The sequence below is a fragment of the Microcebus murinus genome, chromosome 6 (genome assembly GCF_040939455.1).
Source record: "Microcebus murinus isolate Inina chromosome 6, M.murinus_Inina_mat1.0, whole genome shotgun sequence".
NCBI classification, from domain to species: Eukaryota; Metazoa; Chordata; class Mammalia; order Primates; family Cheirogaleidae; genus Microcebus; species Microcebus murinus.
In genome coordinates, this window is record NC_134109.1 from 103026476 (window position 1) to 103049850 (window position 23375).

The 23375-nt window shown below is 42.7% G+C and overlaps 1 protein-coding gene across 1 annotated transcript in view; it reads left to right on the forward strand.

The window, feature by feature from the left end:
- The window catches only part of IQCH (IQ motif containing H), a 223007-nt gene extending 200263 nt beyond the window's left edge, over positions 1–22744 (forward strand). The window contains exons 19-22 of the mRNA XM_012740721.3: positions 4817–4939; positions 11751–11812; positions 16951–17059; positions 22437–22744. Coding sequence (XP_012596175.2) covers positions 4817–4939; positions 11751–11812; positions 16951–17059; positions 22437–22538 — 396 coding nt within the window. The 3' untranslated portion in view covers positions 22539–22744. The remainder of the gene's footprint in view (positions 1–4816; positions 4940–11750; positions 11813–16950; positions 17060–22436) is intronic.
- Positions 22745–23375: the final 631 nt, after the last annotated feature.

Here is a 23375-nt window from a genome sequence, read left to right on the forward strand (position 1 = left end):
ATCACTGGGCCACCCAACCTGCCTTTCAGTGGCTGAGAGTCGATGATCCGGCCCCCGAGTGGAGCTGAAGCTCATTCCTAAAGAAGTCTCTTGCTGAGGCCATAGAAAAAACCATTTTTCCAAAGGGGGATTCATTTCCCCTGTGATGATGTTGTTTCCAGGCATACTGCCATTATCCATTGGCTTCTCATCCGCTCTGAGCTCGGCCAAGACTCAGCAGCACTGAATGGGCAGGATGGTCATGGAGGAGTCATGGATTTTAAAAAGGAAATATAAGCAGATATGGAACAGTCTCCTAGATGGCACAGATTTTCAAATAAATAACAAAGAGTATGGAAAAGATCATGTCCATTTCATGAACCATATAGAAAAGTTTGACTATGTTTTTCTAAAAATAAATAGTTCACACACTAAGATATGCATGAAATATATATTTGCAAACCTTGTCTTCAAAACCAAGTTTAATGGGATTCTTATTTAATTTTTCGAAGTACATATTGTACTCACATGGTTCAAAAGGCAAAAAGTGGAAGCAGTCATACATTGGCCAGTGTCCTTCCCACTGCCCAGTTCCCACCTCGGTCCTACCCACAAAGGTGACCACCATTCTCAGGGGCTATTTATCCCCTCAGAGGATCTTTTGCATATACAGGTAAATACACATCCAGATGTTTCTTTTCCCCTTTTCATACCCAAAATGTAGCCTATATAAGACAACATGTCATGATCAACAGTTTTTTTCTGCAGAAACCGTGGAATTGGTTAAGTCTTAAAAAGTGGATGTATCTTGTATGTTCATCATTAGCATTATAACATATTTATTTAGCACTTAATATGTGCCAGGAATTTCTCCAAGCATTAGGGGTACAAAGACATTTAACAAGGTTTCTTTCTTCAAGGAGTTGAAAAGCAGAGAGGTTGATATTGAAATAGCACAAACACACAGGAAAAGGCCGGGCGCGGTGGCTCACACCTGTAATCCTAGCACTCTGGGAGGCCAAGGCGGGCGGATCACTCAAGGTCAGGAGTTGGAAACCAGCCTGAGCAAGAGCGAGACCCCATCTCTACTAAAAATAGAAAGAAATTAATTGGCCACTAAAATATATAGAAAAAATTAGCTGAGCATGGTGGCACATTCTTGTAGTCCCAGCTACTTGGGAGGCTGAGGCAGGAGGATTGCTTGAGCCCAGGAGTTTGAGGTTGCTGTGAGCTAGGCTGATGCCACGGCACTCTAGTCTGGGCAACAGAATGAGACTCTGACTTAAAAAAAAAAACAAAAAAAAACACCAGGGAAAACCACAAGGCCTCATTTAAGTGCCATTTGAGTGACAGCCCCTCAACCTGCTGCTGGAGTTCTCTGGAGAAATGACTGTGGAACTGGCAGGGACAAGGGACACTTTACTGAGAATATAGAACGTGGTCCTGCCTTAAGGCCGAGGGCAGTCACGGAGCGGCAAGGATGGGAGACCTCCCTCAGCAACGGGGACAGAGCCTGGAGAGAGCCCGAGATCTGCCGGGAGAAGGCAGTGAAGCAGCTGGGCCAAAGCAGAGGACCTGGGACGAGGGGGGCAGCAGAACTGGTGGGAGTGGTGCACCGCGCAGGTGCAGAGGGTCTGCCCGCCACGCCGGGGTCTGCATTTCATCCTGAAGGCAAGAAGAAGACACCGAAGATTTCTGAGAAGGAGAATGGCATTGACCACCCCGGGTTTGGGAAAAGCAGTCAATCTGTGGGTACTGCTCAGAATCCCAGGCGGCTGGGGCATCAGCGGGGGAAGGAAATCAGCCTGGGAAATTACATTTAGTGTAGGTCCAAATTCCTTTCAAAAGAACAGCAACGAAAATAGAACAGCAACAAAAATAGTAGCTACTACTTATGAAGCACTGTACTAGGTGCTTATTTAATCCTCAGAAGTCAGAGAAGGGCTGCACGCAGTGATTCACGCCTGTAATCCCAGCACTTTGCAAGACTGAGTCTGGAGGACTGCTTGAGGTCAGGAGTTCGAAACCAGCCTGGGCAACATAGTAAGATCCCATCACTACCAAAAAATAAAAAGTCAAAAAAGTTAAAGGATGCATACAAGATCACACAACCTGGCCTTGTCAGGTTTTGAACCTCAGTCTTTCTGACTCTGTACAACCTCTCCACCATAGAATCCTGCTTGCAGTCTATGGCCACACCACCCTGAACATGCCTGATCTTGTCTGATCTCGGAAGCTAAGCAGAGTTGGGGCTGGTTAGAACGTGGATGGGAGAATCCTACTTGCATCCTCACCTCCCGCTCTCCAGGCAATAAAGATCTGGACTAGGACGGTCATGGAAAAGCAGAGGCAGCTGGGAGACATGAACCAAATATCCTGGTTCTTCTTTCAGCTTCTTTATAAGTCACCATCCCAGGTCTGGGGGGAGGGGGAATTTCAGTCTGCATCCACAGAGAGGAATAAACCTCAGGGTGGCCTGTCCTTACTTGTCCAGTAATCATGTGCTATGGGCAGGGAGCTCTTCTGCTGTGCTTTGGAGCCAAGACACACAGCATTGAGCTGATCCTGCTACCAGATGCCTGCCTGCCTGCCTCTCTTGCCGACCGGAGCCTGATCTTGGTTTTGCTTGTTAATATACTATGGCAGCATAAGACAAGTTTGGAAGACAAAAATAACCTTGGAATTATCTTGTGAATTCATGGCAATTACCATGCAATTACATGCTCAATAACCACAATGGAATTCCAGAGTATTTACAGTTCACTTCCATGTGCAAAAGCTCAGGCTTCTGGGCCTTTGTTGCACAGGCAGGAGCGCGGCCAGCCTGGCATGGCAGGGCGAGCAGGCCTGGTGGCCCTGCCCTTCCAGACTGACTAACCCTCTGAGCTAGAACTTCTCTTAGCCGGTTCTTGTCACCCCACCGAGTATTCCTGCTTGGTTCCCCAGAGCCATGGTGTCCTCCAAGGGCCAAGGCCTGGAGTGATTGCCCTGAGTTGTCCTTCATCCTTCTCTAGGGCTGACAGGACTGTCCTCTGTGCCTTGTAAATCACCTGCTTGTGCCCCTAAGCATTGATCGACTTGCAGCCTCTTGCATGACATCCTTTGAAGAGTTTCTTAAGTCAGAGGGCAGTGCTGTCCGCCTAATCTGCATCATGTGTTCATTCTTGTATCCACTCGGTAAGCTCTGGGCGCCTGTTTCGTGCTAGCGTCATGCCCAGCCTGGAGATTCAGAAACCAAACAGTGCCTGTCCCCAGGAAACTCCCAGGGATGGCAGGGAAGTGGCCAGGGGGGCAACTTATGACAGGTCAGGGTGATCGAGTACAGTTGTGAAGCATACGAGGGTCAAATAGATTTTCTTTTATTAAGAGGAAAAAAATCCCAATGTCTACGAATGGGGCGACACGAATGGAGGTGCCCACACGACAGGCATCGGCCCGTGGGCGTCCAGCACTCCTGTAGACGTGGACTCTGCTCGCACGTGGGACGAGTAGCCTTGGGTAGTGGCTGGTGACGTGACCCTCAGATACAGCCCTTGATGTGAATATTGAAGGAAAGACGCCACATGGGAGGGAAGCATGTCACAAAAGTGAGCACAGAATCTGTGTGCTTTGACGTCCCCTCTCTGCAGGGCACCGGCCCCACCCGCCTGCGCCATCCCAGAGGCCGAGGGAGGCCTCAGGCCTCACCAATGTCAGGTCACTTAGGATGCCTATGGCCAGCGTTACACCCGCAGTCCTCCTTTTCCTGCTCCTGTTCCAAGTCACTGCACTAGTCCAGGTGTCTGGTTGCCCAGCGCTTTGGGGACTGAGGGTCCCCAAAGTTCAAGAGTTGGGCCAGGCACCTCCACCTTCTACGCCCTAAGGTTGCTCATGGCCCCGTATGCAGTTCTCCACACTTCCTGCCTTCCAAAGGGAAACACGGCTGACTGTCAGAGGCAAACATCACAGAACATGCTACACAACTGCCAGGATCGAATATTTTATTTCGTACATATTAAATTGTAAATGCTGTTAGGAAGTATATAATCACAACATTCTGGGCCTGCTAGACCAGTCTCTTTGGGAGGGCTCCCACCCCCCGCAAACAAGATAAGTAGCAGTTTCCTAAACAAGAAAGCAGTTAGTGTCAAACTTCTAACACTGGCCACCCCAAGGAGGTGGGCTACGCTCACTGCCCTGCTTCCAAAGGGTATAGAAGGGGAAGGAGGGAAAGTACCTTCACTGTGGAGAACCCTGTAAAGGATTGCTACGGCAGCAAAAACTACCGCAGCCGGGTGATAAAAGTTACACCGTCAGGGAGAAGTCAAGCTGATGGCAGGTTCCCGTGATACGAGGTGATGGAAATGGCAGTTTACCTCTGTGCGCTTCTCTCAGAAACACATCAGCCTAATCAGGAGGAAAACATCAGACAAACCGAAACTGAGAGACAGTTTACAAAATACCTGACCGGTACCCCTCAAACTGTTAAGATCATCAAAAACAGGGAAAGTCTGAGAAACTGTCACAGCCCAGAGAAACCCGAGAATATATGACAACTAAATGTCTTGGATGGGATCCTAAACAAAAAAAAAAAAAAAGAGAGAGAGAGAATTAGGGGAAAATCGATGAAATCCAAATAAAGCATGGACTAAAGTGACAGTAATGCAGCAATTTGGCTCCTTAGCTGCGATAAATGTACCACAGCGACATAAGATGTTAACGGTAGAAGTGGGGGTTGGGGAATGGAAACTCTCTGAATTATCTTTGCAATTTCCTGTCAATCTACAACTATTCTAGAATTAAAAGCTTATTTAAGTGCGTGTTTAAAGAGCCTAACCTTCAGCTGTGCTCTTTGCAGACCCTGGCAACCAGTCGCTATGCAGTGGCGACCACCCAGCTGAGGCACAACAATCTCTCACTAGTTTTCCACTACGTGTTCCTCCAGCTATGCAGGGCCCATGGCATCGGCTATGACCTCGAGGTATGAAGGGTTACAGTTGACCAGGGTTGGACCAAATACGGGCCTGTGGGTGATCTAGGTATAGCGAGTACTTGGTGCTCCTCAGATATTCTTTAAGTATTAGTTGGACGTGTATTTAGAGGAAAGCCAAGCACTGCCTGGGGAAGGGCAGAAAGGCAGCTCCTCAGAGGGCAGCAGTTAGTCCTGGGAAGTTCAGCTCTGTCCCCAAACTTGCACACTCAACCTTGGTAAAGCAAAAGCCATGTAGCTCACCAGATTTAGGAGGTATTTGGGGACCATCTCTTGAACCTGAAGCATGCCCTGAGCTTCCTGACCCTATTCCAGCTGCTTAACAATGAATACCCTCTGTCTTAGTCTGCTCGGGCTGCCAAAACAAAATAGCACAGACAAAGTGACTTAAAGAACAGAAATTTAGGCCGGGCGCTGTGGCTCACGCCTGTAATCCTAGCTCTTGGGAGGCCGAGGCGGGCGGATTGCTCAAGGTCAGGAGTTCAAAACCAGCCTGAGCGAGACCCCGTCTCTACTATAAATAGAAAGAAATTAATTGGCCAACTGATATATATATAAAAAAAAAAATTAGCCGGGCATGGTGGCGCATGCCTGTAGTCCCAGCTACCCGGGAGGCTGAGGCAGAAGGATCACTGGAGCCCAGGAGTTTGAGGTTGCTGTGAGCTAGGCTGACGCCACGGCACTCACTCTAGCCTGGACAACAAAGTGAGACTCTGTCTCAAAAAAAAAAAAAAAAAAAAAAAGAACAGAAATTTATTTCTCACAGTTCTGGAGGCTGTGAAGTCCAAGATCAAGGCAATGGTAGTTTGGTTCCTGGTAGGAGCCCACTTCCTGGCTTATAGTTGGCTGTCTTCTTGCCTTGTCCTCACATGATAGAGAAAGATCTCTGGTGTCTCTTTTATAAGGACATTAGTTTAGTTGGTGCAGTGGCATGCACCTGCAGTCCCAGCTACATAGGAGGCGGAGGCAGGAGAATTACTTAATGCCAGGAGTTTGAGACCGCCTGGGCAACATAGCAAGACCCCATCTCTTAAAAAAATGAAAATAAAGACAATAGTTCTATCAATCATGGGACCACCCCTATAATCTCATTTAACCTTAATCACCTCTCTAAAGGCTTTATCTCCAATAGGGCTTAGGACACAATTCAGTCCATGGCATCCTCCTACCTACATATAGTAATTTTCTTCTGGAAAGAGTTCTGATAATAACAGCTTCCTCCATTTCTGGTCTATTTCCAATGATACCTGGGGCCTCTGCCCAGCTGCTTCATCCTAACATAGCTGGAGAGGGGCAAGTACGATGTAATGTCTCCTACCTAAAATAGAGCCTCCACTTCGTGCCCAGAGACTCATGTTACTCTAGAGAAACAGTTTCATGTTTTCCCACTTTGATTCAGATTTTCAAATCTCTGACCCTCAGGGTCTTAAAAAGACCTTGAGTGGCCCTGTGCACTGTTTACTTGTGGAATAACTGTCCCCCATCACATCAAACATATTAAATATAATGTATATATAATGAAGTAAGAATGGGGCAGTAACCAATGGATCAAATGTTTTGATTTATAGATATTCAGTATTACATTTATTAATTTATATTTTTCATACTTGAGAACTAATATTCTTTCCAGGGATCAAATATTTTTATGGGCCCTTGAAAAGCAGGCAGACCTTAAGCACGGGACCGACAGTGAATAGAGTGGTCTGGCGGACACTTGGCAATCCCACCAAGTTGCCAGGGTGTTGTCACAGTGCATAAGGCCCTTTGGTTAGATTGATTCATGCTGTTTGCAGACACATATAATGGAGTTCATAGTCCCTGGCAAATTACATTAAAATTGATAAAATAAGGAAGAACAAAAAAGCCAGATTGAACTGATTTACCTGAAATTAATTGTTGCATCTGCTGCACATAATCCCTTTGAATTAAATAGTTTTTAGCCCCAAACTGATTAGACTGATACATTTCCATGTACCAGAAGGTGGCTAAGTCTAACTCTAGCTTTATCTGAGTCTATTTATTTTACGTTCTTCTAAAATATCAAAACATAACAAGCTCTGTGAGTAGTTTATATTTGGCAGGGAAAGTCTCCTGCCCAAAAGAAAATGTGCTTGGTCACTTTCTATTGCCTGAAATGATTATTAGAGATTTATTTCTTAGGCACAAAGCTTTGTATTTGATCGAAGTTTTAGTATTCTTGGGAAAAGCAAAGCATCAAACTTTATTTACATCTTTCTTTCTGAGTTGATCAGCTCCATTTGTAAGAGCAGATTGTAGTAGGGGAAAGAGATCACTATGACCGGGGAAGCAGGTGGATGGTGCAGAGGAAGGGGGTCCACGGGCATCAGGAGCTCGCTGAAGAGAGCTTCGGAGAAGGCAGACAGAGACATGGCACAGTTTCACAGACTTGCCTCCGGGCCACCCAGGCTAAACAACCTGAAAAAGATGAAATGGGAGGAAAAGAGAAACACAGAGTGGGGGCAACGGAGTGATTGGGATAACACGAAGAAGAAAAAGAGAACAGAAGAGAGAGGATAAAATCCAGAGACTGGAAAGATCCATTAAAAAGGATGGAGGGGGAACTGGGGGCAAAAAAGAGCAAATAATAAGTGAAAGTACAAGGAGAGAGAGAGGGAGAGAGAAGAAAAAATGGAGCCATAAAATTCCGAGGTGAAAAGGAGTCAGATAACTACTCAAAAATTTTAGAAATTATTCTTGCTTTGTTTTCCTGAGATGGTTCTCATCTTGTCAGACCCTGGGGCGCCCCTGGTCAGGACTTTTCATTCGCTCTTAATCACTTTTCCTCAGGGAGGCCCATGCTGAGCCCACGTTCACTGAGCACCTACTATGCATTGTCCACCAAGACTAGCGAGCAGGTTCACTTCATTATCTCATCCACTCTTCGTGTCTGTCCTGCAAGAAGGTGTTGTTTCTACCATAGTACAGTGAGGACTTTGGGCTCAAAGACTTTAAGTGCTTTCCCAAGGTCACTTAGCAGGCATTTCGTGGAAATGACATTTGGCCCATAATTGTGGACAAAGCCAAGCATTATTCTTTCTCTTACACCGAGGTGCCTGCTATGAGCCCTTTTCCGCCTAAGGACTATTTCCCACTGTCTCTATTTCTAAAATATTATTACCAGCCCAATCCATGAATTCTGGAATCTATTTCAAATGAAATGTTCCATGTAGGTACCTCTTACATAATCTTCAGCTGGAGAAGCACAAACTTGTCTTCAAAGCCCCTGTGGCTGTCTCCACTTTACAAAGGAGGAAAAAAAAATATGCTTAACAATTAACTTTCTTAGAATGTTATTGCCTCTTTGGGTTATGCTGAGTCTAAAAAGATCACGTACCCAAATTCCATCATAACCTTTGGTACCTGCTCACACTCTTGGTTGAATTTAATGTGGGCACTCTTTGCAGAGAAAGAAAGTAACATTAATAATACATCATTGTTGATGCTCCCAAAAGGAGAATCCTCAAAAGTCCTTATACCCAACATTGTTTTTCTTCCAATTACTATCACAGAATTTCAAATGATGTTCTTGTCCAAAGTCTCAGGGAAAAAAAAAGAAAATGAGATCACTGTATGAGTTTATTTTTCCTTGATGAATATCGGAAGGGAGCATTGCTGAGTTTGTAAGTGACTTGGTGGGTTTCATTCCTGGTATTTCTGTAATGCTACAGAAAGCCCCCACTGATTTCCTAATGAAATGAAGTTGCAATGCAAGCCATATGGAGAAAGGCGTCATGTTTACTGCCTACAGCAGTGTGGGGCAGGGCTGGTCTCACACACACAGGCGGTGTGCCATGGTCCTAAGTAGCTCCACAACGGCCAACAGTCATTTCCTCGGGCCAGGGGATCGCCATGGTGGGAATCATCAGGGCTGCTCACAGATATTCTGATTCCCTCCTTCTAGGCACATAACAGGATTCCACTTCCTCAGCCCTCCCCCAAAAGTTAGGCATGGCCAAGTCACTTGTTTGGGCCAGTGACATATGAGCAGAAGTGATAGGTGTCCTTTCTATGCAGAAGACTTTAGGAGCCACTTCATGAGCTGCCATATGCTTTTTCATGCCTTGGAAATCATGGAAGCACATTGAGACAGAGCCTCCTTCAGCCTGGGTCCCTGAGTGTACCAACAGTGATCACAGACCTGTGCCAGTCCATGTGGGAAATGGAGCATGCGCAAGAACTATAACTTTTGTTGTTATAAACAACCAAGAATTGGTTTTCTTAAATTACTACAGTATAACCCAGCCTACCTGGTTGATATTGAAATTAGTATCAAATGTTCTGAAAACCAAAACCTAAAATTTTGGTATCGACTTAGTGTTCATGCAATGAGTAGCAAGGAAACTGTTCATGGAAACTAGAGAGATGACAATACGTGTTATGAAGTGCTGACATATTTAGTAAAAGTGTCACCTGCAATAACTTGGAAAGCAAATAATACAGCTAATATACCTACAGCTCTACAAGAAGCAGTTGGAAAATATAATGTTAATAGTGTATGTTGGGCACGGCTGCTTGCATTTGGCAAAGTATATACACAAAAAATATAAACTTTCAAATGAATGAGGCATTGTGTAAACAGAAATGAAAGGGAATAGAGAGATACTGGAACAATAAAAAAAAATTGAAAATTCATTTGCACAACAAAAGCCAATTAAAATTCAGCCTTTCAGTAAGGGTCAAAGTACAGGTTTGACTCTATCCTGCTATTAAAACCTCTGAAAGAAGGCCGGCGCGGTGGCTCACGCCTGTAATCCTAGCACTCTGGGAGGCCGAGGCGGGCGGATTGCTCAAGGTCAGGAGTTCAAAACCAGCCTGAGCGAGACCCGGTCTCTACCATAAAAATAGAAAGAAATTAATTGGCCAACTAATATATATAATATAAAAATCAGCCAGGCAAGGTGGCTCGTGCTTGTAGTCCCAGCTACGCGGGAGGCTGAGGCAGCAGGATCGCTTGAGCCCAGGAGTCTGAGGTTGCTGTGAGCTAGGCTGACGCCATGGCACTCACTCTAGACTGGGCAAGAAAGCGAGACTCTGTCTCAAAAAAAAAAAAAAAAAAAAAAAACCTCTGAAAGAGTTAAGGTACCTTAGAGGAAGGATCCAACAAAGATTATGACCTCCAGTAAGTATTTTCCTTTAGACGAAATCACTTAGGCAAAAGAGACAAAGGGTGTAGCTCTCCTACTGAAGCCTGATAGGCATTAAAATACCTGAAATTAAGAGAGACAGGAAAGCAAAGAAATATAAAAAATCTAAGCAGTCTATCTAGACAAGAACTGCACGTGTAGCTATTCGTACTTGTAGCTAATTGAAATCAAATAGATTAGAAACCAACTCGGTTTTTGAGAGAGCTTAAGAGAAGTATCAGTCTGGATTAAAAGAGACTGTCACTGATCAAGACATAAAACAACGCTCGGGCTCCCAACTATCTACAGGGAGGAAACGGATGAGGAGCTAAGGAAGGCGCAATCTCTAATGTCCACTTCAGACGTGGCCAAGGATGATTATGGAAAAGGAGTAAAATCCCAGAAGGCAAAGCCAAGGACCACAGAGAGGAAAGTCTCAGAGAGCCTCATGGAGCCAGTGGAATGAGGCCTACACCCATGAACATTTCCCGCCCAAAGGATAGGGGCCCCGGCAATGTCTGCCAGGTGGGGTTTCACAGTCGCTGCAGACCCCTGTCTTCTGTTCCTCTCCCATTCTTTCCCTTCCCAAATGGAGTACTTATTGTAGTTACCCATTCCACCAGTGTTTGAGTGATGAAGGCTGAGCAGATAATTTATTTTCTTTCTTTCTAGTCCATAGTTATTTATAATATTATTTGATAGCATTTTATACCTTGTAAAATATTTTCACATGTTTTATTTCATCCTCGCAATAACTTTGAAAGGTAGATATTCCTGTTCTGATTTAGTAAATGAGGATGTCGAGGCTTAAAACAAATGACTTTGCAAGTTTACGTAGCAAAAAATTATTTATTATGGTGCTTTCTAATACCAAGCTCGAAAAGAATTTTACACACAGTAAAATTTTAAATATGGTCGAAGGCGGGGAAAGATGGATAAATACAAACAAAGAGATCTATAGACTAAGATGCTACCTATCTGGGGAAACAGGCCTGAGTAGGAAACAGCAGCTGGGAATCTGACAGCGTATTGTCTAGGGAGAAACTGGGGTACATAGACAGATAGCAGCTGCCTTGGGAAAATGTTGTTTACAGTGAGGTTTACTTTGGTGAGCTGCTTGTAGACTCTTACATCTCTCATATGTAAAATAAAATACTGAATTATTTCAGGGGGTATTAAGGAAAAACACCTTTGTGTAAGCCTTTTACTTCTGTTATTCTCTCTGGATGGAGGCTAAGAAGACTCCTGGTCACCTTTCTTGGACAGTTACACAATTGCTTCCCTATATTTTTTTACCCACTGCTTTTATAACAGTGGTTTTCAAATTTTGATGTGTGCAAGAATCACCCACGAAAGGCAGGTTTCCTTCCAAGGATTCTGAGCTTGGATGATGCCCAGGAAAATGCCTTTTTCAAAAGCACACGAGACGATTCCGATACAGGTGTTCCGAGGATCGTACTAGGAAACGCTGTCCTAGAACGTACCTACTCCATGTGCTGGAGGCAGCCTTTGCGAACGTGCTTCTCACAGTGTGAAGGTGGCTCTAGACGTCAGTTCAAATCAATCTCTGTGGTCTTAGTAGTCGTTCTGCGCTAGTAACATTTTCTTTATTTTCGAAGTAATATGCTATCTCTTTTCTCCCCACCCAAATTTTACAGGACAGACAAGGAACTATTTTTTTATTATATGAGCACCTGAAGAGAGAGAAGTTGGGAATGTTGTGAGTATGAATCGTCTCTATAAGATGGAATAAGCTAAGAAAATAGACTATAACCACCACCAAGAATGGTGCTTCTTGTGCATTTTAATCAGCATGATGATTTATTGAAAGTCTATATTGTTTTATTTAGATCCTCAGGTATTTCATAAAATGAATTTAGATGTGTCCATAGGCGTTCGTAAATATAACTGATTAATTATCCAGAGTTGGCAGGTTGGAGTTTAGACTTAACGACATATCACATTCAAACATACATGTGTGTAAGGCATGTCAAATCTGACTGATGGGGCCAGCTCAGGTGTCCAGATTATGCAAAGGCAGCTGTCATCCCGGCATGCTTAGGAAAGTGCTCTGGTGTCTTGGCAAAATGTTCCCCCAAAAGGCAGAGTCTGTTGCCCCTCCTAAGATCCAGCTTCAGCCCTGATCTTCTCAAGGTACACGTATGCTGAGCAGAGTCCTGCCGGCAACACGCAGGAGGCCTCGACATACGCTTCTCCCACACTTCTCTCCAGGGTATTTCGAAGAGCTAGCAAAATCGTCTCCTCATCCAGGACTCAGAGATTCTAGAGCCGCAACCTTGAGTTATCTCATATTCCGTATCTTGGCATATAGTTATTTGGTACCTCTAAGTCATCCTACCTTATTGGGAAACTGTTTCTGCCTTATATTTCTCTTCCTTGTACCATCTACAGCATTGTAGACATTGTAGCCTCATATTGAAACACACACACACACACACACACAGCCAGATCTGGTCTTATAAAAACTAACCAAATAAGAGTCCATTCCTCTACTAAGCATTGACGTTCCTGAGCAGCCTCAGTTCCCCATCCCCCACTTCTCCTCCACCCCCACCCCCCCACGCCAGTCTCCTGGAAACTGATTCAAAGAGCTGTGCACCAAAACAAGCAAACAGGTGCATAGGGCAGATCTCAACTCCCCTATCCAAAACACAGTCCTTTGTTTTACCAAAGCATTCTCGGTTATTTATAACAAACCATTATCAATGCAGTGATATTCCCCCTCATCAATCCTTTTGAACTTTTGCAAATGTTCTGTTTTCTTCCCCTTGGAGATAGATTGTGGCTACAATTTAATCTAGTGCTTACAGCCTTAAATGCTTCTCGTCACCTGGGAGGAGGACAAGCTGGCTGTTTGAGTCCTCCCCTCCAGTTCCAAACCTTTCCCAAGATCCCACAAGCATGCAAAACTTGCTGGGTCTTGTTAAGAAAGTCCCTTCACTGGGGGTTCGCCCCACCCTTTTGTTACACTGCCCTGAAAGCAGCAGAAATGAGCCTCAATCCACAAGATCCCAGCAAGCATGCATTCATCTTCTCTGCCCAGGTGTTCCCATCTTCTCTGCCCAGGTGTTCCCGTCCAGGATGACAACAGAGCCAGGGACACCTCTGAGTATGTGCAGGGAAGCAGTTGCCCTTGTCTCCCAGCGATGTTCTGCCCCTCAGCTCTCTCCCTGCCCTACCTTGCCTATCATAAAATTCAAAAGCATTTAATCAACCATGCCAGGCACAGTTCTAGGTGTTGGAGAAACAGCAATGAACCAAACAAGTTCATTGCCCCCAAGAAGCTGACATTGTGGTGGGGCGTGCAACAAGCAAGTAAACAGGCAAAGGTGTTCTAGCCTATCAACTGCTGACAAGCCAGGAAAGGGGCACGGCAGTTTATTAGTAGCTGCAATGCTTCCTATTCCACTCTCTGCAAACTTGACAGTATGACGCCAGGGCTGTGGTAGGACATAGGCCACCAGGCGGTTACTGGGACTAGGCGAACCAAGCAGTCAACTGGATGTAAAGTTGGCAAGCTGGGAAAAAGAAATTTGCATTTTCCTGAGTTATGAGACTAATTAAGCAAGAAAGGTGCAAGGTCCAAGTATATTTCTAATCTCAGGAATTCAGACAGATGAGTTTGTTAAGTACAAAGAACTAGAAATCAGAACACAGAAATGTGAGCTCTAGCTTACTGGGCACCAGCTGGTGTGAGAGGTTAACTGCAAAGACAACCTGGGCCAGGACTGGAACTAGACAAACCCTCACGCACGTGGGATGGGGCTGGGAGGGGTGCACTTCCTTCTGGTGATGGGAGAAGAGCAGTCACACAGGCCAAATACAGGACCCAGGACCCAGGTGCCTGGAGGTCATCCCGAGAAGCAGCCAATTCACAGCATCAGGAAAGTTCCAACCACAAAGAGTGAAAGGACGACCTGAGAGCTATGTAGGGGGAGCCCGACCACAGGAGCTCAGAAAAGAGGACACTCTTAGAGACCCAGGCCAGAGGCGGGTGGCATGAAGAAAGGTAGTCAGCAGGTGACAGAACCGAGCAGAGGCTGACAGTCAGGGCGGGACTTGTGTCCCAGAACGGACAGATGAGACCTGGGTAGGAGTAACAGGGCAGAGGCAGAGTTTCTGGGGAGTGGGCTGCAGGGAGATTTATGCAGATGGGAGCTGGGGCACAGAGGAGCCAGGCAAGAGGAAAACCATCGCATAATTTAGGAGCTAGCAGAAGAGACTGTTTCATGAACAAAGAAACCCCCGATCATCACACTGACCTAGCAGCACGGTGATTTGATGCTGAAGCCCACAAAATGAATTATTAGACTGGTAACCAAGAGGAACTCGCCCAGCTGTCCCTACACCTGCACCTGAGATTTCAGGCAAGGATGCCTTGACCCACAGGCTAGCGTCAGCAGTAGCAATAGTCCTATTGGCGTGCCTCCTAGATGGTTATTGCTACTCACATGTCCTACAGGGAGGGCACTGTTGACAGGGACCTCCTGAAAGATTCCTGTGCCTCCTCCACTGCTTTCTGCCCCTCCTTATTCTCATCCCTTACTGCGCTCAGAGAGCCAGAGAATGTCAGAGCAGGGAAGGACCTGGGGGATTGATGGATCTTCATATTATGGATGGGAAACTGAGGCTTAGAGAGGGTGTGATTTGCCTGGGTCCCACAGTAGGTTGCCTGTGTCCTGGTCCTGAACCTGGTGTTCTTTTCACTACACCACAAAGTCTACCTTGAGAGACCACCTTGTATAGGTAGCCCTACTATGTGATGCAGAGATTCTCAGACTGTCGTGAGGTGCGTCGCTTGTGCAAGTTTGTACAGATCTTGCTGATTTGCTTTGTCTGAATATTAGGTAGGATTCAAGGTTATCCCTAGAATTCTCACTTGCATATGGCTGTGCTTTCTTAAGTGTGAGATAAAAGGCTGGAATCACCACTACTGTATTAGGAATTGCACTAAGGTATAAACATGGGAGGTTGAGAAAAGATGATTTAATAGACAATGGCAAAGACAGTCCTGTTTCCTAGAACTCAAGTTGAAAAAGTAAAGATGAGCAAATAAAAACTTTTTTTTCTTCGTGTTGCTTAATTTTCCCTGGAGCTTTCCGGGGAGGCCTTTCCTGTGATGGTGGCTTTGTTCGGCTTCCTTGCGATCAGGTCATGCCAGGTGATTGTCAAAAAGGAGAGGGAGCTCACACAGAGGATGGCTTTTCAGACCAGAGATTGTGGTTTGGCTTTTCTGGGATAACTTCATACCAACTCCATTTATTCTGGGATATTTCTGGGAAATAGTGGAATTCGAGGAGAAATTTCAAGGAAGAGAAAATGAAGGAAATTCCAGAAACGAATTAATTAATAGGGAACAGGGACTTGGAGTCCATCCAGCCTCTTAGTTCTCAGCCCAGAGAATGTAGACATCAGGAGGCTGAGGGGAGACCACGGAGGGGCATGAATCCATCTGTGAACACAGCATCGTACGTGCACCTGCACACACAGACACACAGACACAGCTGTAACTTAAGTGTGAACCTCAATTTTTAGTATATATAAGAATCACCTGGGGAGCTTGGTGAACCCGCACATTCCTGGACCCCAAACTCAAAGATTCTGATTTCGTCGATCTGGATTAGAGCCCAGGAATCTGCTGTTTTTTAAGAAGCATTCAGGGTCTAATACATACTGACCCTGTGGCAGTAAAATACACAATCACTTTTTTAAATTACCGACTCTGGAGTTGCCTTTGGCTATTATTTATGTTCTTAAAAGAGACACTAACGTTCAGCAGCTATAAGAGGTAAGCTGTCCTTGGATTCGGGGAATGGGACTCAAAAGGTGAGAAGCACTGATCTAGTCCAATTCCTTCATTTCGGAGAAAAGGAATTGAAGACCCAGAGAGCTTAATTAAGCAACTTGCCCGAAGCCACGCAGTCAGTGGCAGGACAGCGAGCCCTGGTCTCCTGCCGTAGGGGCCGGGAAGCTTTGGGACCCCACCCTGACACAGGGAAAGTCTGATGAGGCTGGAAGGCGCCATCCCAAAGGGGGCTGAGCCTTACACTGTGAGGTGACTTAGCTTACAGGTAAATGAGAAAGAAGTAATCCTACCACTTCTGGGCAGAACACTTTTTAAATATTAATCCAGTCATTTAGCCTATTTTATTTTTTCCTTCAATAAAGAACATTCAAAAAATAGCTAGAAAATTACCCTAGAGTTTTGTTTCCGAATTAAAACTTACCACGATCTAGTTGTCTGGGAATGTTCACTGACCGCAGCATGATGCCACACGGTGGTTTGCACGTTGTCTCTGAAGTCTTCTTAGAGTGAGCGTTCAGCTTTGTAAAGACGGCTGGTCAGGAACGGGGCACGTTCTCCGCTGAACTTGGGCAGAGCACCCTCAGGAGGAGCAGGGATCACTTGCACACCTGAAATAGATAGTGAGTCCCAGACAAAAGTCTCCGGGACCCCGAGTCGCAAACGTCTCTGTAGACAAGGCAATTGTTAGGCATGGATCACACTCAGCCACAATTCTCTTAAACCGACTTAAACAATTTTTAAAATGAGCTCATACCATGTCCTAGCTCAGTGGTAGCCTTTCCTGGAAATGACTGACCCTATTGCTGTATTCTGCTAAGTTGATTAATAAAAAATATTTATTACGCAAATCCTTTTTGTTGACAAGTTAAAATGGAGCCTCATCTTTCATATCTCCCTGAAGATTGCCACCTTGTGAGATTGAAAATACTCATTAAATTCCATCACCAGACAGGCACAAATGAGAGGGCGATTGTTTTTAAGCATGTGAGGGGAATCGTTGGTAAACTCATTTGTTTGGATATCATTAACAGAACAATCGGCGAGAATCTCCAGGGGGTCCTCATGACCTTTGCTCGCAATCTCTTCATCATCCATCAAGAAATATCAGCACCTAATATGCAAGGCGAGACCAATTTTAAGGTGAGGTGTTAATTAACTAACGATCCTGGTTAATTTCTATACAACGGCTGAAAATACCTCATGCTGTATTGTAAACAAGTGCTAAACCATCTTTTTTTTTTTTTTATTGTAAGCAGTACATATTTTACAATGTGCAGGGTCAATATTGTAAGGTTCCCACTGAAGCCGTTAGTTAAATTTAATAGCTTGAAACTTTTTCTTTGAAATATCGTAGACTTGCTTTTAGCTTGCTGCCATTTTCAGACCCACGCTTCTAAGGGAGAAGAGCTTCCTGATGTGGGAGGTGAAGCTAAAACATCACAGTGGAACCAAAACAGAGATTGTCACAACCACGAATTGTGAATGTAATCTGTCCAGATTTCAGATAATACAATGTCTGGCTAGTGTTTCCTGGAGGGGCCCAGTTTCTAGAGCTGGAGAAGTTCTAAGACCCAAGAAGGCAATGTGTATTAGGGAGAAGAAGGAAATAAATCCCAGCACATGCGTGGGCTATCTACCCACCCTGTTTCCCCAAAGTGGGGTGAATGTCTCACCACTAATATTTGGAAGCCTCCCTATTACCTGTAACGATGTTAGTCCGTAAAATCCAGTTGTGTATAATTGATTAGAAGTCTCCAAACTCTAAAATACAGGAGCAAGATCTGAGGCAGGGGTAAGGGGTTGAAACATCAGCTGAACAGAGATGCGACCATGTGGTATTGATCAGGAAAGTCTGAATCTTATTCTTAACCTAGGCCTGCCTTCGTCATGTTTGAAAGAACTCAATTGGAAACCCCATGTGATTTCTCTCTTAAATGGAAAGTTCAGCAAAAGCTTGATAAAAATATAATTTTTAGGTTAGGCATAGTAGCTCACACCTGTAATCCCAGCACTTTGGGAGGCTGAGACAGGATGATCCCTTGAGTCCAGGAGTTTGAGACCAGTCTGGGCAACATAGCAAGACCTTGTCTCTACAAAAATTTTTTTAAAAATTATCCAGGCATGGTGGTGCTCTCCTGTAGCCCCAGCTACTGGGGAGGCTGAGGTGGGAGGAACACTTGAGCCCAGGAGTTCAAGGCTGCGGTGAGCTGTGATCATGCCACTGCACTCCAGCTTGGGTAATGGAATCATACTCTGTCTCTAAAAAATTAAATATATATATATATATATATATATATATATATATATATATATATATATAAATTTTAATACATTTTTTACTTGAGCTAGGGCCTAGCTCCTTTAGTAACAGTAACAATGATAACAATGCTTACTTTTCAAAGTGATTTTATGAGCTGGGGAATGACCATTGCTTTTCCTACAACGTGGTTGAGAAGATTCAATAAAAAATAGACCCTATGTTACCTCAGTGTACGGTGGTTCTAAAGGATACTTGTTCATCATTTATACTTTAAGTTCCTTCTAGCTAGCATCATTTTAACTGTTAACTACCATGTGCAAAATTTCAAGCCTGTCCAAATATAGCTAATAAGAAGGATATGGTTTATCCCCAAATCCACACAGACTAAGCAGACTCTGAGCGTTGGGCTGGAGATTGGCAGAGATGACCACCCTTGAAAAAATGAAGGCTATTTCTCTGCCCTTTCTCTGACTTTCAAAATCATTAAAAGTCACATGTTTTCAGGTAGCTTTTAAATATCTCATGATTTCTAGCCTTCACAGATGAATCATTATTTTCTTGATTTTTACTTGTGTTAGAAGGTCTAAAGGCAAAAACTGTAAATCTCAATAATATAGGTATAATAACAAAGACTTGAAAAGTAGAATACATTCATCTTTGGTAATATTTTCTGTCTACTACCTAGTGGCATTATAATGGTATTTTCTGTTTGTAAACAAAGATTTACCAGCAAAATATAGGATGAATAAAAATGGAAAGTGATACAGGAAAAGCATTTAACAAAGTCCAACACCCTTTTCAATAAAAATGCTCAATAAAATAAGATTAGAAGGTGACTTCCTTTAGCCAAAATGGGCATCTGCAAAAAAAACCACAATCACTTCTCAGCCTTTGGGCTAAGATCAAGTGTAATACAAAATCCACAGCTAACATTTAAGTTAGTGGTACAAGACCCAAAGTTTTCCCCCCAAGATCAGGAACAAAATGAGGATGTCTGCTCTTGCTACTTTTATTCATCATTATAGTAGAGGTTTTGGATGGGTAATTGGGCAAGAAAAAGAAACAAAAAGCATCCATATTAGAAAGATGGAAGTAAAACTATCTCTATTTGCAGATGGCAAATTCTTGTAATTAGTAAATCCTAAAGAAACCACAAATAATCTATTAAAATTCAGCAAGGCTGCAGGATATAAGATCAATATACAAAAGTCAATTGTATTTCTATACATTAGCAATAAACAATCCAAAAATAAAATTTTAAAAATTTAAGTTACAATAGCATCAAAAAGAATAAAATACTTCAGCATAAATTTAATAGAAGTGCAAGGTTTGTGCAATGCAAACCACAAATCATCTGTGAAAAAAATCAAAGATCTAAATAAATGGAAAGACCTTCTGCATTGGAAGACTTAATATTTCTAAGATGCCAATAGTTCTGAAATTAGTCTACAGATTCAATGCAATTCCTATCAAAATCGCTGCTAGCTCTTTTATAGAAATCGACAAAGTGATCCTAAAATTCATGTGTAAATGCAAGGGACCCAAATAACCAAAATGATCTTGAAAGGAAGAACAAAGTTGGAAGACTCACATTCTCAATTTCAAAACTTACTACAAAGCTATAATAATCACGACAGTATGGTAGTAGCATAAGAATAGATATATAGATCAATGGAATAGAATTGAGAGTCCAGAAATAAACCCATACATTATGGTCGGTTGATTTTTGTCAACGGTGCCAAAAAATTCAATGGGAAAAATATTAATAGTTTTTTAAACAAATGATGCTATTATTGAAACTGCAAAGGGGCTTAGCCTAGATCTGGTTACTCACCACACAGAGACAAAGAGAATTGCCAAGGAAGAAAGAAAATTTTAATACGAAAGATGTCAGGCAATGGGGAGAAGCAGCCTCAAAATCATCTCCCTTACTAACAGAGACTACAGGCTTTCTAAACAGAGGCTCTGTGCATTGGGACAGGTTGTGTTGAAATGAACAAGAGGCTAGTGCTTTGGGCAGGTTGTGTTTAAATTAACAAGGGGCTCTTTGCATTGTGGCAGGCTAGTGAGAGATGGTGAGTCATGGTGTCAGGAAGTCTACCAGGGGACTTCAGAATCTCAATTCCTTTGTCTTGCAGAAATCCCACCATTTCTGGGAAACAACTCAAAAAGTTCAAGTAGTTATTTAAGGGAGAGGATTATAAAAAATATATAGGGGTCATTGAAATTTGTTCATAGAGCCAGTTACAGTGCTGGGACAAGTGGATATCCACATACAAATAAATGAAGGTGGACCTCTATGTCACATCATATACAAAAATAAAGCCAAAATGGATGAAAAACTAAATGTCAGAGCTAAAACTGTAAAACTCTTAGGAGAAAACATAGGTGTAAATCTTGGGTTAGTAATGGTTTGTTAGATCTGATGCCTAAAAGACAAGCAACTAAAGTGAAAATAGATATATTGTACTTCAACAAAATCTAAAATTTTATGCATCAAAAGATACTATCAAGAAAATAAAAAGAAGATCGGGTGTGATGGCTCACACCTGTAATACTAGCACTCTGGGAGGCTAAGGCTGGAGGATTGCTTGAGGTCAGGAGTTCGAGACCAGCCTGAGCAAGAGTGAGACCCCGTCTTTACTAAAAATAGAAAGAAATTAGCTGGGTAACTAAAAATATATAGAAAAAAATTAGCCAGGCATGGTGGCACATGCCTGTAGTCCCAGTTACCTGGGAGGCTGAGGCAGAAGGATTGTTAAGCCCAGGAGGTTGAGGTTGGTTTGAGCTAGGGTGACACCATGGCACTCTAGCCCAGGCAACAGAGTGAGACTCTGTTTCAAACAAAAGAAAGAAAGTAAAAAGACAGACAGCCCACAGAATGGGAGACAATATTTAAAAATCATATATCTGATAAAGCGCTAGCATCCACAATATATAAAGTACTCGTACAACTCAACAATAGAAAAACAAATAACCCAATTAAAAAGAGAGCAAAGTATTTGAAGATTTTTCTTTGAAGAAGATATACAAATGGCCAATAAATATTTGAAGAAATGCCCAACATCATAAGTCATTAGTGAAACACAAATCAAAACCATAACAAGACACCATTTTACACCCACTAAGATGGCTACAATTAAAAAAAGCAGGCAATATCAAGTGTTGACAAGGATATGGAGAAACTGGAAACTGGAATCCTCATCCATTATTGGTCAGAATATAAAATAGTGTCATAACTGTAAAGTTAGCAGTTCCTCAAAAAATTAAACATAAAATTTCCCTATGACCAGCAATTCCACTCCTGGCTACATACTCAAGAGTGTTGAAAACATGTTCACACAAAAGCTTGTACCTTAATGTTCTTGGAAGCATTATTCATAATAGTAAAAAAGTAGAAACAGCCAAATGTCCATGAACTGACATTGTGTATTATATGGATGAACCTTGAAAACGTTATGCTAAGTGAAAGAAGCCAGTCACAAAAGACTACATGTGATTCCACTTATATGAAATGTAGCTGCAGGCAAATCCGTAGTTCTAGAAAGTAGATTAGTAGTTTCCAGAGGATGGAGGAGCAGAGACTATTGGGGGTGACTACTAATGGGCACAGGGTTTCTATTTCGGGGAATAAAATGTTCTGGAATTACATAGTGGTGATGGTTGCTTGTGAATATACTAAAAGCCACTGATTTGTACACTTTATTAGAGTGACTTTTATGGTATGGGAATCATACCTTAATAAAATATCAATTAAGTAAAATGGGAAGGTTCGTTTTTCTTCCCAGCAACCAATGGAAATAAACCCTCCCATAAGTCTTTTAGCCCTCCTTTTAGAGTGACGAGACCAGTGCTTCTCAAACTATCTGTAGTGAAGAACCTATTTGTTCTGTTTTGTTTTGTTTTCTGACCTGTCATGGAGCAATATTCTTGTAAAATACAATAAAAATGAAATTACTAAAAAAAATTAAAAAATTAAAGATGTACAAAATAGAAGCCCAGTGTTTTTTCTTTGTTAGACTTAATAGACATAAAATTCTAGAAAGAGTTGCAAACTCTTACTCTCTACTTTTTTACTCATTTCAGCAAGACTGGTAACCAGTGATTTATAGACAGATGCCAGTCACTGGAACATACTTTGAGTAGAACTGGTCTAATTATCCTTAACTTGAAAACAGAGCAACTGGTTGGTAGGGGGGTTGTAAGAGATGTTTAAGTAATGACTGAATGAATATTGTTTTTATCGTTTGTTTACAGACCACCATTAAGGATATTGAAAGCATTCTAGGTGTAACAGAGGAAAACAAAATGAAATTTGAAGAAGAGGAACAGTCCAAAGTTGATAAAAATTGTCTCTAATCCTGATAAATGATCCTGGAATACGTTATGATTTTGGATCCCGATGTGAAGCAAAAAAGGCAATATTCCTTTTGCAGTGAGGAATTACAAGTACGGGGAAATTAGTTTGCTGTGTTTGCTAGGAGGTAAATCAGAACAGATTATAATGAAATGCTCTTTTTAAAAAATTGTTTATTAAGTGATCTTATTTTGCTTATTAAATAAACCAAAACCTATTTGTGTTTTCACTTGAGAGTGTTGAACAATCCTTTCCTCTTCCCAAATTTAGGAAAAGGAAATCTAATAGAAGAAAGTTAAAAGTCTTACTGATATCACTTCTACATTTACTTCTTTATAATCTTCAAGATTATGGAGCTTTTTTTCTTAATGTTTTATAAAGTTTTCTCCTTTCAATTTTTTATTTTCTTTAAGAGATAGGATCTTGCTCTGTTTCCCAGGCTGGAGTGCAATAGCTTGATCATAGCTAACTGTAACCTTGAACTTCCAGCTACTCCAGAACTTAGGCAGGGCTCAAGCGATCCTCCTGCCTCAGCCTGGGGAGTAGCTGGGGCTACAGGCGTGCACCACCATGCCCAGCTCTCTCCTCCTATTTCTGATAGTCATTTATCATCTGCATTTAAAAAATTGAATAAAGGCTTAATCATTGCTGTTTGGAAAAAACACAAATGTCTTTTTTTTCCAAGACTTGAAACTGTATGAATTTTTTAAGTGATTCTTTACCATTCGTTCTGTTTTTGTTGTACCAAGCCACTGTTGTTTGTGGTTGTTGCCATTTTTCAAAAAGTAGGATAAGCCAACATCTAGTTAGACAAAGCACCAGAATTAATCTAGATGGCA